Source organism: Corythoichthys intestinalis, chromosome 13 (assembly GCF_030265065.1).
Source record: "Corythoichthys intestinalis isolate RoL2023-P3 chromosome 13, ASM3026506v1, whole genome shotgun sequence".
Classification (NCBI taxonomy): Eukaryota; Metazoa; Chordata; class Actinopteri; order Syngnathiformes; family Syngnathidae; genus Corythoichthys; species Corythoichthys intestinalis.
In genome coordinates this window covers 1,426,957-1,439,821 of record NC_080407.1, presented here as the reverse complement: position 1 = coordinate 1,439,821, position 12,865 = coordinate 1,426,957, and the positions used below count along the sequence as shown (strand labels likewise).

Genomic DNA, 12,865 nt, shown 5'->3' with positions numbered 1-12,865 from the left:
TTACACACTTAATGTGGACCCTGCCTGATTTTGTAGTCAAAAAAGCCCAAATCCAGCTCTCGTCAGATGGAAAAAATGAACCAAAAAGCCACGCTCACACATCCTCCACGACCTCTCTCGACTCAACATCGGCGTAATTAAACTGTTGCCGTTCCCTCCGGACCCCCAACGAGTGTCCTCGCGCTGATTATTATTGGTTTATCCCGGATCTGCGAGAAGCACCCGATTCCTGAGCCGGGGAGCGTAATGAAACCTGCGAGTGATCATCTGCGGCGTCTCGACGACGCGCTCGGAGGCAATCAAACTTTATTAGCGTGATTTTCACGGCCGCCCGGGGAATCGCAGGCCGACGACTGGCCGGCCGGACAGGCTGCTACGTGCAAATAAAACGCGTCTGCGTGCTCCTTATCGATTCATTTTATTGAGCTAGCCCAATTAAAGTCTTCTGTATTTATACTACACGGACGAAAGCGTTTCACTGACGGCAACAGACGGCGATCTGGGGCAGCCGTGCCATCCAATCCATTTGAACTGTGAGGGGCCATCTTCCAAATGGATTGGACGTCTAGCGCCGCCAATGGCAGCCAAGGAGTTATAGGTAAATCGACAAACCAAAACCCAGGAAGCCAGCCTCATATTGATCATTTTCAGATGGCTCCGTATAGGAAGTAATTCATCCGTTCTGCTTTCATTTAAGTTGACGTGTGCCAATAACGAGCGAGCGATTATTGATAAAAAGCTTTTAATTGCTGATTTAGCGCATGGTTACCTCATTGAAATGAGTAAGACGGATGCTTCCTGCGTGACGGGCCTTTTGTGGTTTTTATCTCCAAAGTAGAGGATGTGCGTTTTGACTGGGGGGGGTTAGAGTATGATGGAGGAAACATGTCAGAGCGAGGTAAAAGTGACCCAGATAGAGGGAAGAGAAGAGTGTTGTTTCCAACAGGGGCCGGCGCTGCGTTTGGGGACCTGATGGGCCATCTGGCTGCTCTAATTGGGTTGAAGCTTTACAAGCCAGGAAATATTCCAATATTTGTCATTTTCTTATTAAACCCAGTGAATATCATGTTTCGGCGCCATTAACGGCAATAGACCTCCAATACATTTGGACTGTAAAGGGCTGGCAGGGATCGAAAGAGTTAACCAATGAGTTCATTTCAAATAATTCTCTAATTTATTCATTTTATTTATATGTTCTAATGAATGTATCATTTCCCGGCGCACTGGAACATCCAATGTGACACTTCACTGGAGTGGAATGGATGCGCTCGCAGAGGCCGACAAGCGGCCATTTTGTGCTTGTTTTTCTTTTAGGTCGTCGGGGGGGTATATATGCCGCGCGTGATATTCCCGCGCTCGGAAAAGGTCAGCGGCGCTTCGGTTTTTCCCCGTGAAGCGCGCTGAAGTGGACCTAGAGGAGAGCGTGCGGAAGTTGTCGTGCGGTTCTTGAACGAGAGATGAGTCATTAAGGTGCAAAGGTAGCGTGAGAGCATTTATGTTCAAGTGTTGCCTCTGTGGCTTTAAAAAGAGTCGTGCGGCACGACACGCGACCTGATGGAAATTCAGCCTGTTGTCACTTTGAATTAGCAACTTGAAGATGGGTGATCAAGAGGTGACCCGCCATTTTCTATTGAAAATGTTGTTTTTTACCCCAGTACTTGTAAAGTACTTTATAAATACTTGAACCTAGAGCAGTGGTTCTCAAAGTATGTGGTACGTGTACCAACAGTCAAGGGCGTAGGTTTGATCTCAACATCATTGGTCGATCGGGACGATATAAAAGCATAACATGCGTGTACGCTTTTTGCTGGGGACGGGACGTTAATAAGAACAAACATTACTAAACGGGGGTCAGGGCCACATTTCTCATGAATATGAATTTAATTGATAGGCGAAATGATCCAAGCAAAAATAAATCTGTATTGACTGATAGTAACTTTTATGTGTATTGGTTCACGTTATACAGTGTTCGATTGAAACCTTTTTTTTTTTTTTTTTTTTAATCCCAAAAACTACTAAAGAAACATTTTGAAGTCCCTTTATTAAACAAAAAAACGGGGCGCTATCCCAAGAATGAGTCCACTTCTGTCTGGGAGACACTGGAGCACCCCTACTAGAATATAAATCAGTGGTCCCCATCGGTCCGCGGCGCATTTGCTAGAGAAACAAGTACCGTAAATTCCGGACTATAAGCCGCTACTTTTTTCCCTCCATCAGTATCCTGGGCGGCTTATTTGTTGATTTATTTGGGTTAATAGGTAACACTTTATTCAAGAGCGGCGTCATAAGACCGTTATAATTATAACACTATCAAGGGCATTAATGAATGCTTATGACAGATGTCATTGTCATCCGGCAAACTATGTCACTAACTCCATTTATGTCCAGCTCGGATCTTTTAAATCTATTCAAAAGTGAGATAATTTGCCGATGACACAAAATGACATCTGTCATAAGGATTCATTAATCCTCATGGCAATGTCATGTCATAATTATGACAGTCTTATGGCACGACTGTCAAATAAATGTTACCAAATACCATAACTAGCAATTAATGAAACAACTGAACAGCAACTGAAGAAATAATTGGCACATAACATGAATTTTGATTGTTATTGACATCTGTAGCGCTGCAATGCATACTATGAGGCATGTTTGGACAACAACAGTTTTGACGGCAGGTGGCAGCAGAGGTTGACTGTCTCTCCAAGGGAGCAGTGATGTCCAAATGAAGCTTCTTGAAGCAATGTTGGTTCATTTGATCTTATGACCGTCATAATTATGACATCACACTATCATGGGCATTACTGAATGCTTATGACAGATGTCATTAAGTGTCATCCGGCAAACTATGTCACTATCTCCATTTATGTTCAGCTCGGATCTTTAACATCCAGTCAAAAGTGAGATAATTTGCCGGATAACACTAAATGACATCTGGTATAAGCATTCATTAATTGTAATAACAGTGTCATGTCATAATTATGATTGTCTAATGACAGTTTTATGGGGCCACTTTCAAATAAAGAGTTACCAAATACCATCTCTAGCAATAACTGAAACAGTAACTGAAGAAATAATTTGCAGAGAACATGAATTTTGATTGTTATTTACATCTGTAGTGCTGCAATGCATGCTAGGAGGCATGTTGGACGACAACAGTGCTGACAGCAGGTGGAGTAGTGATGGGCAAATTAAGCTTCTCAAAGCAATGAAGCTTTTCAGCCCATTGGTTCAAAGCTTCATGGTGGTTCATTTGGTCTTATGACAGTCTTACGGTGCCGCTGTCAAATAAAGTGTTACCGGTTACTATCTTTTGGTGTAAATATTCCATAATACAATGAGGAGTGCTGCGGCTTATAGTCCAGTGCGGCTTATCTGTGAACAAATGTTGTTTTTGTGTCAAATTTGGTGGGTGCGCCTTATAGTCCAGAATTTATGGTATTTTAATAATGACTGCAATCTGGCCAGCGGCTCTTGACACATCGATATCCCTGTCTAGTCTATAGACTAATCCGAGTAAAGAGTTGTATAGGTCGCCATCTAGTGGTTGGCTTCAATCGCTAGGGTGTTTGCACATTACAGCAGCCCAGCGCCAGTCAATGTACATAGTAATATTAGCTGCTGTTGGCTGTGTGCTGCGGGCGGCGACATCTTTGGACAGCTTCTTTACGTGGAAAAGGCCACCTGCTAAGCCACAAGAGGAGCCTACAGCCAAGTTTATTCTGCATAATATGTGGCTAAAAGCTAGGAAACGGGGAAACAAAAGCCAATGCACTGAGAGCGTCATACCTCAGAGCGAACCGTATCGCTAAAGCTAAGAAACCTTTCACGCTTGGAGAAGAACTCGGTATGCTTGCGACGGATATTTGCCGGCAACTTTTAGACGCGGGGACACGGGTGGCCACTCCCCGCCCCCACGAAAACGCACCACCCGAACTCGTGGTACCCCCTCGCAAGGGTATGAGATTCCCCCCCCAGTTGAGGCTCCCAGCGGTTAAAGTATAATGTTTATTTAAGTTATCTCGTGAGATTCCCTACTAACTATAGGACTTAAGCGCGTACTATGGTGCAAAACGAGTTATCCCGTGAGATTCCCTCCTAACTATGGGACCCAAGGTGAAAAACAATAGAAGTTGTTACAATCTAGGTCACAGAAGCAATCATACATCACAAAGGCATAATGTGCTAATGTTAAGGCATCATATTTTCCCCCATCACGTCCCTATGCAATTCTACGCCCTGTTATGCAAGCGCCCTCTAACGGGGTCAAAAGAATCTAAAAATTTAGGGTTCACTTTTTTTCCCTAAGATGGGGAATCCATTTTGACTAGGGGGTCGACAACGATCATTCCATTTATTTTCTGTTGCATGTATCACATTGTCTCTATATTTGGTCTCCACTGTGTGCAGTTGACTAAACCATGGCATAACAGATATTATTTTGCTACATATTGTTACTTTGGGGCTATTTTTAAGTGGTCCCTTCGTGAAAAGAATTGCTTGACAATCATTTTTCATTTCACAAAAAAATTGAGATTACAGAAGGTAATAAGGTCACATATGGATTCAGCAAACTAAAATTATGTGAGAACAAGTGGGACGATTTTTTTGTTGACCTTTGTTATATTTTATTTTGGTTACGGTTGATGTTCATTTATATTTAAATGAATGTTTCAACCTTCTACCTTACTGTATTTTGTTGGCCTTGATGGTGGTACTGATCATTTTTTGAGGCAGTACTTTGTTTATAAAGTTTGATGTTTCCGAATTTTGCTTGTTTGCCATTAACCACAAAGAAACCTGTCAAGTGGTAAGAACAAAGTGCGGCGTCTTTTCGGTCCCGAATCCTTCAATTATGTCTGAACGCGGCGCCGACATTTATTACGGGGCTCATAAATAATCTCCCGTTTAAGCAAATGGTGAGCAGCTTTGTTGTGACTGCACGTGCCTCAGCGGATGTTTGTCCAGGCTTCGCCGGCAGATGCCGGCGCGTCTAAGCAAACCCCACGCGCATCTGTCCGGAGAAAGAAGGGATGAAAACCTGACATCTTTGTTGTTGTTTTTTCTTGCTGGCGGAGGCTCGGCGAGATGAACGAGAGTCGGAGGGAAGCGCTGGCGGCGGCCCCCGCGCCCACCGCCGCCGCCTCCTCCTCCTCGGCCTCATCCAACACCACCGGCGTGGCGGGAGGCCCCGGGGCCGGACCCAAAGACGAGGCCTTCTCAAAGCTCAAGAACAAGTTTATGAACGAGCTCAACAAGATCCCACGTGAGTTGTTCCGAATACCTGTGATTTGGATGTAAATTGGTTAAAAAAAAAAAAAAAGAGTACAGGGGGGCAAACAAGTATTAAGTCAACCACTAATTGTGTAAATTCTCCTACTTGTAAAGATTAGAGAGGCCTGTAATTGTCAGCATGGGTAAACCTCAACCATGAGAGAATGTGGAAAAACCCAGAAAATCACATTCACAAACACAACGTTTGGCCTGTGTTATTGCAAACAAAGGGTACATAAGAATGTATTGAGATGAACTTTTGGTATTGACCAAATACTTATTTTCCACCATGATTTGCAAATAAATTCTTTAAAAATCAAACAATGTGGTTTTCTGGGTTTTCTTTCCACATTCTGTCTCTCATGGTTGATGTTTACCCATGTTGACAATTACAGGCCTCTCTAATCTTTTCAGGTGGGAGAACTTGCACAATTAGTGGTTGACTTGAATACTTATTTGCCCCACTCTACTTGGTTAAGATGTGTTTTTTAGCTTCTAATATTTTTTTATTCAAATAATATAGGACCTTAATGGAAAAAAAGAGAAAAATCCAACCTTTAATACAAGTGCATTTATTCAGTGGGGAAAAAAATCCCACATAAATGAATCATTATTTGACATCAAATAATGTGTGTTACAATTATTAGCACCCCTGGTTTTAATACTTTGTACAACCCCCTTTTGCCAACAAAACAGCACCTAATCTTTTCCTGTAATGTTTCACAAGATGGGAAAAGACAGAAAGAGGTATCTCAGACGGTCAAACGGACGGTCTCAGGCTTCAACTGGGACAGATGAGACCAAGATTGAGCTTTTTGGCAACAAACACTCTAAGTGGGTCTGGCGTGCCACGAAAGATGCACGTGCTGAAAAGCACCTCATACCCACTGTGAAGTATGGGGGTGGGTCAGTGATGCTGTGGGGCTGTTTCACTTCCAAAGGCCCTGGGAACCTTGTTAGGGTGCATGGCATCATGAATGCTTTGAAATACCAGGATATTTGAAATCAAAATCTGTTGCCCTCTGCCCGAAAGCTGAAGATGGGTTGTCACTGGGTCTTTCAGCAAGACAACGACCCTAAACATATGGCCAAATCTACACAGAAATGGTTCACCAGACACAAACTCAAGCTTGTGAAACATTATAGGAGAAGATTAGGTGCTGTTTTGTTGGCAAAAGGGGGTTGTACAAAGTCTTAACACCAGGGGTGCTAATAATTGTGACACACATTATTTGATGTCAAATAATTTTTTCTTTATGTGGGATTTTTTTCCCCACTGAATAAATGCACTTGTATTGAAGGTTGGATTTTTCTCTTTTTTTTCCATTAAGGTCCCATATTATTTGAATAAAAAAAATTATTAGAAGCTAAAAAACACATTTTAACCAGGGGTGCCAATAATTATGGAGGGCACTGTATATGTTGTGGTAGTTGTACATTTATGCTTAAAACCCACATTGACCGGAATAGATGTCCAATCAATTTAAACCTGAAGGAGCTGGCAGCGATGGCCTGATTTATTCACTTTAGCAGCACTCCAAATCATTGTCGCTGGTGTTTTGTTGACACCTGCACATGCAGTACACATCGTCAAGTGAAATCCACACATGTCATCAGGAAGGAGCGCTAAATATAGCAACAAGCACCGGCTCACCAGCCAGCAACTCATTTTCACCGCAGGGAGAGAAGCTCCTCTTCCTGTGAAAGAGTAGTGGCCCTATTTTCCGCAAATGCACGCAGCGCCGGCTGGCCGCGCACGAACCTTTAAAAGGGCCCGCAGAGAAATTTCTGCCTGTTTACCGAAATAAAAGTGCCATCAACATCACCGCCGCGTGCTTTAGAGGTCATTTGTGAAGGTGGAGGAAATGGACAAGCGTACCGTGCTTGGATTTTTCCTCGTAAAGAGAGCACAATCAAATGGGCAGCCACGATTAATCGGCAACTCATTCATTTGCATAAATATACCGGACCACAAGGCATCCCCACACTGGGCTACAAGTGCCTTTTGAATTCCAGGCATTTAAAGCGCTAATAATAGAACACGTTCCTGGTGATTGTGCCGAGGTGTAGAGCGTTTGATAGTATTCACGGTGAAACAATGCAATTCCACGGAGAAACGCCACGCAAATTAGCTCGTTTGAAATGTATTATTTGCCGTATCTTCCTTTTATTTTGGGGGAGGAATGTACGCCGTGTCACGCTCCCCGCCGCCGCCTTTCCTTCAACACGCACTGCCGTAACAAGGCGAAGGTTAATTGACCCAACAGGAGGCCGCCGCATTAGAGTAGTGCGCTTTAAAACAACTAGGCTGGCAAGGAATGATCTTGTTTCAGTGCCGTTGACGGCAATAGACAGCCAATGTGTAAGCAAACAGCAGAGCAATATATTTATAAGCACATATTCTTTATCTTCTACCCAAAATCTTTCCTCGGTTTTCATACTAAATGTACGTGTATTGTTCACTGCCACTGACGGTGTTAGACATCCAATTCATTTCTCTTGGCTTTGACAAATGAAGGAATATGACCTTCCAGCCAGACTGCTGTAATCGTGCCAGCCGAACTGCTGGACCCGCGCTGGCGCAGCTCCAAAGACCCGGGCCGGTGAGATCCTGACAATCTGGCCAGAAGGCCGAACTCCACGCATTCACCTTAGTCTTAACCCTTAGTACCTTGAAACAAATTACCCAGGATGCACCTGGGAGAGATAGTGAAGACCGAATTACGGCGGCACGATTCTGACATTCATTTAATATGCCACACTAATGTGACTGTTTCGAGCCCCCCGCTGTGTGTTTGTGTATTCGGTCCTCGTACGAATCACTTCTTGTGCCAATTTCACATAACTTTGATTGTCATTTTGCACGGTCACATCAATTTTGCTGACGATGGATGGCAGTTTTGAGATATTTAACAACGTTAAGCTCTTTTACTTTCAGTCGGTGACCTTGGTTTATTGACGACATGATACAAAAACCTACAGTACTATAAATGCTAGTTCATGCCATTTTAAGAAATTTCGGGATATTATTTTGCATAAAATTGAAGGAATCTGGCCTTCTTGCCAGACCGCCAGAATCGCGCCAGCCAAACCCCCGGACCCGCGCTGGTGCAGCTCCAACGACCCGGGCTGGCGAGACCCCGACAATCCGGCCAGAAGGCCAAACTCGGCGCGTTCACCTTAGTCTTAACCCTTTCTATCGAGTCAATTTTGAAAGGTTTAAAGAAGGCTCACCGAAAACAAGTTTACAATTTATTCAGGTCGAAAGCGATCAAAAGGGCAAGGCAAAAAAGAAACACTCAGGCGGGGAGGCAAGGTCACCCTATCACACGTCAACAAAAGGTTCCCCAGAAAAAAATGAAAACGCTTCGTTAAACATTCAGTCTTTTGAAGACTCTCGCTGGGCGGGCTGTGGAAGAAGGGTGTGCTTGTTTAAGATTATTGTCTGTTTGTGGATTGGACTGGAAGATTCAGGAGTTACTGTTGTCAGGGCAGCGAGGGTTGTGGATTTTGCCACCTCAGCGTCAAAGGGGCTCTTGGAGTCTTGTCAGTCGTGTTATCAGTTGGATATCGAGCGTTCTCCGGTGTTCCTTGTTTTGGGACAGGGTGTCCCGCCATTTGTTCTGGACCTTCCGGGAGAACTGATTGCGAGAGTCGGTGCGTCAATCGTGATCAGTCAGTTGCATGACGCACACGTTGGGCTTCCGTGATAAGAAGGCGTCATGTGTCTCTTATGCCCTATATTCTGCTTGTTTTTCTGAAACTATGGTGTAAGTGCTATTAATTTTATATTGGGTGTGTTAGAGGAATACAAACAGTCAAGCAGTAAATGCGAGAAACAATACTATTCCCTGATTGATTATATTAAGTGTGTTAGAATGATGCAAAGAGTTAGACGGTGCCTACGAGAAAAGGTACTAATTCCTTCACACAGTTAAATAAACGGTGAACAGATAAAATGCTGATACAATGTATTCTTAACCCAACACGAATGTGAGCATATTCAGCCTTTTGATTGTGCAACTACTGCTAAAAAAGACCATTTGGAAAGGTTTATTGAATGCATATAAACGTGACCAGTGAGCAAAAAAAATACACTTAAAAAAAAATAATGTGTTGCTTTTGTCAGTTGAAGCACAAAAGAAGAAAAGTGTATTTTTCTGGGAGTTCTTTTTTTAAGAGATGAGCGGTGAGTGGCTACTGCGCAAGGATCAATGGCCTGTTGACAAAAATCAATAAGCTCTTTCTTCTGGAGAAAAACAAAAGTCGGCATCACAACAAATACGTTTTTTTTGCTAGGACTTGAAGCTCCGTTTTCAACACGTGACATGCTAATTCTGCTAGCGGAGCGGCGTTATCGCCGACTCCGCTTATCGTCCTCATCGGCCGCACGACGGCCAATGAAAAGCACTTGGGTGTTCCTTAATTAAAGCCAGCCCGAGTCCCGGAAAGCAATAAAAGCGTCCCCTAATTAACGACATTGTGCGAGTGTCGTCTCTCCAGAGAAAAATGGCACGAGAGAGCTGCGGGAATAAAAGGCGGGATTTGCTAAGCCCTTCAACTGCTTATCGGCACTGGGACAAACGTTAAGAAAAAGTCTGATTCCGAGCTGTGAATAGCTTGAGATTTTTCCATTAGCAATTAAGAGAAATTTTAATTGGACAGTTTTTGGCTATGTATTACATAAGCTGTAAAAATACAGTGGGTCATAAAAGTATGTCAACCTTTTGCTATTTTTGCTTAAATTCAACAGTTCATAATAAAACCCAGTTAATACCACTACCAACTGCTTGTCGGCACGGGGACAAACGTTAAGAAAAAGTCTGATTCCGAGCTGTGAATAGCTTGAGATTTTTCCGTAGCAATTAAGAGAAATTTTAATCGGACAGTTTTTGGCCATGTGTAACCTCAGCTGTAAATATTCAGCCAGTGGGTACAGTGGGTCGTAAAAGTATGTGAACCTTTTGCTATTTTGAAAATACTGCTTTATTCATTAATAGTCTGAAATATCAACAAATCTTAGCTGCCTCTTACATTCCTAACCTTAAAAAGGGACAAATTCTGCAGCAGGATGGTGCTCCATCGCATACTTCAATCTCTACCACAAAGTTCCTCAAGGCAAAGAAGATCAAGATCCTCCAGGACTGGCCAGCCCAGTCACCAGACATGAAGATCATTGAGCATGTCTGGGGTAGGACGAAAAAGGAAGCATGGAAGACGAAACCCAAAAATGTTGATGAACTCTGGGAGGCATGCAAAACTGCTTTCTTTGATGTTCCTGATGACTTCATCAATAAATTGTATGAATCCTTGCCGAAGCCCATGGAAGTCATACAAAATATGAAATTTGGATCTCACAGGACCGCTACTTAATTCGCTTATGTTATGTAACATATTTTTGTATTTGAAGTATATTTTTTGTTCAATTTTCACACTACTTTCTGTAGGCGACAAAACTTTTGTCTTGCCAAAATTTGACCTTTACGTCTTCATTAAATGATCAATCTTTTTTCAGCGGAACAAATATTATTTTGTACATTCAACATCATTTGGGAGAGTCTTAGCTTTCATATGAACCATTTCTGAAACCAATTGAATCATTAAAAGTCAGGTTATTAGCAATTTTTTAAACAAAATGGATAAGCGACAAGACTTTTGTCAGGGACTGTACATCATCCCAGGTGAAAATGGAGAGGACGTATAGCGGCGTCGTTGTCACCCAATGAGATAAAAATGCCGTTGCCAACTCTAAAACCATCAATATGCTCCATTCGTAGTCCGGGTGCACGCGTTTCACCAGCGACGTTAATCACATCACCACCAGAACCGTTTGGATCTGTCGTTTGCCCTCCCCGCAGTGCCGTCGTGGGCCATCGTGTCCATCGCCTTCGTGGCAATCATCTTGGTGCTGGCCTGCTGCTTCTGCGTCTGCAAAAAGTGGATATTCAAGAAGAAGAACAAGAAGAAGGGCAAGGATAAAGGCAAAAATGCCATCAACATGAAGGACGTCAAGGACGGAGGCAAAACCGAGGTAACGGCCCGCGGTTCAAATTTGACTAGAAGTGACGACACCTTTGCTTACAGCGTCTGCTTCTGTCGCTCAGAATAATAGCTCAAAATTCCTCTTCAAATGACGAAATGATGACATTTAGTGACAATTTATGTAAAGTGCCAAAATAGATTTCGTCATAAAAGTTTGGAGGCGCTTCGGAACTGTCATCACAACCAATGAATCATTGGCTTTTTTAATTTAAAATAGATAAATATGTCTGTTTCATTTTGTTATGAAAGAAAACTATTTTATTATGAATATTTCATCTTTGATTACATGAATAATAACGACCATGTTTTCCGCACTATAAGGCGCATCGGAGTGTAAGGCACGCCTTCATTGAATGGCATTTTTAAAAACTGGTTTCATATATAGGGCGCCCCCGCATTATAAGGTGCAGTAGTAGTAGTAGTAGTAGTAGTGGTGGTTGGGATTGTGTTACACATCCACTAGATGGTGCTGTGCTAAAGGGAATGTCATGCCATGATTAACCAATATTGATCCGTTTATAAGGTAAATGGATGGTAAATGGAGAGTACTTACCGTATTGGCCCGAATATAAGACAGCCCTGATTAGAACACGACCCCCTCTTTTTCAAGACTGAAGTTTGAAAAGAGACTTTTTGAACACCAAATTAATTTCTTATACAGAAAATACTTATACTACATCTGAAACATGATTATAACAATATATTTGAGAGAAAAAGCATGTTATTTTGCCTCATTCAAATCTTATTATCTGAACATTTAAATATGTAAAGTGCAATCGCATTCATAAATGAAAGGCTTCTGGATTTTGAAATGTAAAATAAACCAATCTATTGTGATAACACAACAAAACTGCCATAACTGCATTAACCATCAAAGTGAAGTCTAACTGTAACTAGTGTTGAAACAAATCTGAATAAGGAAAAACATTGCAATGAAATAATGCAAACTGGTTCAACTTGAGAGTAGCTGAGATCTGTCATGACAGAACATCGCTTCAATGATATCAGGCGCCATCTAGCGTTGTGAATGGGTATAATGTCTAGACCGCAAATATAAGATGACTCTTTTTTTCAGTCTTATTTCAATGCAAAAAACACGGTCTTATATGCGGGCCAATACGGTGTATAGCACCTTTATCTACATTGTTACAGTGCCCAAAACTCTTAACATTAGCACGCTTTCACACACCCGTTTGGGGGGAAATTAGGGTTCAGTGCCTTGCCCAAGGGCACTTTGACGTGGACAGTCATAGCTGGGAATCGAACCGCTGATCCTTCAGTTCCAGGACAACTCAAGTTACAAACTGCACCACTCCTGCCCAAGGCACATTGAATTATAAGAAAAAAATGACAAAATTGAAGGCTTTTAGGTGTGCCTTATAGTGCGGAAAATCTGATATATGTAGTCGTAAATATAATCTTTTTCCTTCTACATTTAAAAAAATAAATCTATATAATCTTCCATCACAAAGCCACTGATTCCCTTCACTTTTTGTGAGACCTGCTCTCCCAAATGCTATTATTCTGAACTCCTCATAACATGTTC

The 12,865-nt window shown here is 42.3% G+C and overlaps 1 protein-coding gene across 6 annotated transcripts in view; it reads left to right on the top strand.

Moving 5' to 3' along the window:
- syt1a (synaptotagmin Ia) overlaps positions 1 to 12,865 on the top strand; it is an 83,973-nt gene that overhangs the window by 52,901 nt on the left and 18,207 nt on the right. For 3 of the 6 annotated variants that reach the window (XM_057853778.1, XM_057853780.1, XM_057853775.1), the window contains 2 exons: positions 5,082 to 5,269; positions 11,136 to 11,308. In XM_057853778.1, the coding sequence (XP_057709761.1) occupies positions 5,092 to 5,269; positions 11,136 to 11,308 (351 nt within the window). In that variant the 5' untranslated portion in view covers positions 5,082 to 5,091. Of the gene's footprint in view, positions 1 to 5,072; positions 5,270 to 11,135; positions 11,309 to 12,865 lie in introns of all 6 variants that reach the window. The other 3 variants (XM_057853777.1, XM_057853776.1, XM_057853779.1) reach the window with 2 other exon arrangements.